General features: G+C 41.6%; 1 protein-coding gene and 1 long non-coding RNA gene across 2 annotated transcripts in view; one reads left to right on the top strand and one right to left on the bottom strand.

Annotated features, from left to right (window-relative positions):
- LOC139026199 (ribonuclease inhibitor-like) overlaps nt 1-3,764 on the top strand; it is a 20,097-nt gene that overhangs the window by 11,567 nt on the left and 4,766 nt on the right. The window contains exons 4-5 of the mRNA XM_070441489.1: nt 3,323-3,484; nt 3,565-3,738. Of these exons, the coding sequence (XP_070297590.1) occupies nt 3,323-3,484; nt 3,565-3,738 (336 nt within the window). The remainder of the gene's footprint in view (nt 1-3,322; nt 3,485-3,564; nt 3,739-3,764) is intronic.
- LOC112076888 (uncharacterized) lies at nt 960-1,590 on the bottom strand. The gene is made up of 3 exons (XR_002895283.2): nt 1,481-1,590; nt 1,228-1,401; nt 960-1,060 (listed from the first exon to the last, which is right to left on the bottom strand). It is a non-coding gene; the product is annotated as an uncharacterized lncRNA (long non-coding RNA).

Here is a 3,764-nt window from a genome sequence, read left to right as displayed (position 1 = left end):
AAATAAAGCAGTCAACATTTAAACCATATGTTGTGTTCTGGTGCACTATCCAAGTTCATTACAGAGACATACAGGTATTCTATCCTACCTACTGCATACAGAACGGAGTACAATTCATTACTAGAGACATACAGGTATTCTATCCTACCTACTGCATACAGAACGGAGTACAATTCATTACTAGAGACATACAGGTATTCTATCCTACCTACTGCATACAGAACAGAGTACAATTCATTACTAGAGACATACAGTATTCTATCCTACCTACTGCATACAGAACAGAGTACAATTCATTACTAGAGACATACAGGTATTCTATCCTACCTACTGCAACAGAACGGAGTACAATTCATTACTAGAGACATACAGTATCTATCCTACCTACTGACAGAACAGAGTACAATTCATTACTAGAGACATACAGGTATTCTATCCGACCTACTGCATACAGAACGAGTACAATTCATTACTAGAGACATACAGGTATTCTATCCTACCTACTGCATACAGAACGGAGTACAATTCATTACAGAGACATACAGGTATTCTATCCTACCTACTGCATACAGAACAGAGTACAATTCATTACTAAGACATACAGGTATTCTATCCTACCTACTGCATACAGAACGGAGTACAATTCATTACTAGAGACTACAGGTATTCTATCCTACCTACTGCAACAGAACGGAGTACAATTCCAACAGGATATCAGAGATGCAGAAGAAGAGTATTCATGTGGTGATGATGTATGCTGTGTTGGAGTGCTCAGCCTGCTGAGTAAACTTCCCCTTAATTCTACATCATGTCCTCATGTTACTGACCCTACTACACTACATATGACACAACCGCTGCTCACACTATTAGGACATCTATTCTGACTTACTTCAGCTCATCAGTTTATATGTGGGATCCACCAGAGCAGCTGAAAGCAGTCCCCCTGCAAGTCTCCTGGGTGATTGTAGCTCAGGTCCAGCTCTTTCAGGAGGAGGGGTTTGACCTCAGAGCTGAAGACAGAGCAGCACAGCCCTCCTCTGTGACCAGACAGCCAGACAGCCTACAGAGAGACACACAACAGCTGTCTAGGTTTGTTACTGTGTCAATCATCTTGTAGGACACCCATACATTTGTCCATGACACAAACATTTTTGATGAAACATCAGATTTTCAGAGTATTTGTTTTACTAAACTCAGTACTGACCTGACTGAAACAGCTGTACTTACCCCAGTGTGTGTAGTTTACAGTCTGGATCCTCCAGTCCAGCAGACAGCAGTGTAACTCCTGAGTCCTGCAGGTCATTGTCTCTCAGCTCCAGTTGTTTCAGTTGTGAGTTGGGTGAACTCAGGACTGAGGCCAGATCTGAACAGCAACCCTCTGTCAGACCACACTGACCTAGACTAGATGGAGTAGAGGCACATGATTAACACATGTTTAAAACATCCACATAATAACTCATACTGAAGATATTTAACTCACACTAGTGTCTGTATGTTGCAGAGTGGACGGGTTAGTCTAACACAGAGCAGCTCCACTCCTCTGTCTCCCAGGTCATTGTTGCTGAGGTCCAGTTCTCTCAGGGGGAGTTTGGTGTCTGCAGAGTCTCACAGGATTCATATGTGAGTTTACAGCCAGCTAGTCTGGAGAGAGGAGATATACACTTAAATATTCAAAGCTTTAAGAATAATGAGATGCATGAAGACAATTTTTATTTAACCTTTATTTAACTAGGCAAGTCAGTTAAGAACAAATTCTTACTTTCAATGACGGCCTAGGAACAGTGTTTTGTTCAGGGGCAGAAGGACAGATTTTTACCAGCTCGGGATTCAATCTAGCAACCTTCGGTTACAAGTCCAACGCTCTAACCACTAGGATACCTGCCTCCCACATGATTAACCAATGTTAAAAACATACTTTTACGACCCTTCATATATTTTTTGTATTAGTTTTTACAAGATGAATGATGAGAAGAGAATCGTCCAGCTCATCGGTGTCATGACGTTGCCCTATTGGTGAGGTTTATACCCCCATAAATACCTTAACCCCTTTTCTCTCTCTACTCTACAGAATGACTCTTGGAAAGCCCTTTGTTAACATAGAGAGAGTATGGTAACGTCAACAGGTTGGTAACTGAACAACATTCTGTAATCCAACCAGTTGAAAGTGTCCGTTAGTACTTAATGACTATGATGTCAGATCAGTTGTCGTCTGAGACATTATTACTGATGACAGGACGACAAACTGTATCTTGGAAAGTCTACACGTTCTAGTTATCAGATCCACAGGAATTGTTGTGCAATTTAAATATTTAAATATGAAACTATTTGTGAAATGATTAAATGTAATTTTAGTTTTTAAAGCGAGAGAACTGTTTTCATAAGTAAAAATGCTCAATCAGTGGCCACACCCACGTCAACAGGCATTGGTTGGAAATGATGAACAAACCCCTTTTCTACATTTCTATAAACCCAATTCACGGCGAACTAAGCCAACCTCAGCGTGAGCTCTGGTGCGAATGGTTGAACGACTACAACCTAACGAAATTAACATTGTTTTCCCAATGACGTGAGGACTTATGTCCATACGTTTAGAAGGGCGAATTTCAAAGTGGAGGTGACGATCGCCACGCTGGAAGGATGAATTTCGACTATACCAGCCAGAATATAGCATGAGCTTAGGATGGCAACTTGGTATGAACTTTAACTCTTATTCACTAAAGAAGTGATACATCCTAGACGTCGAGTTAGCAGCAGCAGCTGTAAACTTGCGTGGCTAGGAAGGCAAACGGACACTTTCAACTGGTTGGATTACAGAAATGTTGTTCAGTTACCAACCTGTTGACGTTACCATACTCTCTCTATGTTAACAAAGGGCTTTCCAAGAGTCCATTCTGTAGAGTAGMGAGAGARAAGGGGTTAAGGTATTTATGGGGGTCATAAACCTCACCAATAGGGCAACGTCATGACACCGATGAGCTGGACGATTCTCTTCTCATCATTCATCTTGTAAAAACTAATACAAAAAATATATGAAGGGTCGTAAAAGTATGTTTTTAACATTGGTTAATCATGTGGGGAGGCAGGTATCCTAGTGGTTAGAGCGTTGGACTTGTAACCGAAAGGTTGCTAGATTGAATCCCCGAGCTGGTAAAAATCTGTCCTTCTGCCCCTGAACAAAACACTGTTCCTAGGCCGTCATTGAAAGTAAGAATTTGTTCKTAACTGACTTGCCTAGTTAAATAAAGGTTAAATAAMAATTGTCTTCATGCATCTCATTATTCTTAAAGCTTTGAATATTTAAGTGTATATCTCCTCTCTCCAGACTAGCTGGCTGTAAACTCACATATGAATCCTGTGAGACTCTGCAGACACCAAACTCCCCCCTGAGAGAACTGGACCTCAGCTGCAATGACCTGGGAGACAGAGGAGTGGAGCTGCTCTGTGTTGGACTAACCAGTCCACTCCGCAACATACAGACACTTGTGTGAGTTAAATATCTTCAGTATGAGTTATTATGTGGATGTTTTAATCATTTGTTAAATCATAAGCTCTACTCCCATCTAGTCTAGGTCAGTGTGGTCTGACAGAGGGTTGCTGTTCAGATCTGGCCTCAGTCCTGAGTTCACCCAACTCACAACTGAAACAACTGGAGCTGAGAGACAATGACCTGCAGGACTCAGGAGTTACACTGCTGTCTGCTGGACTGGAGGATCCAGACTGTAAACTACACACACTGGGGTAAGTACAGCTGTTTCAGTCAGGTC

This window comes from Salvelinus sp. IW2-2015, unplaced genomic scaffold, assembly GCF_002910315.2.
Source record: "Salvelinus sp. IW2-2015 unplaced genomic scaffold, ASM291031v2 Un_scaffold4107, whole genome shotgun sequence".
NCBI lineage: Eukaryota > Metazoa > Chordata > Actinopteri > Salmoniformes > Salmonidae > Salvelinus > Salvelinus sp. IW2-2015.
The sequence above is the reverse complement of the archived record's forward strand: the minus strand, read 5'-3'. Positions and strand labels throughout refer to the sequence as shown.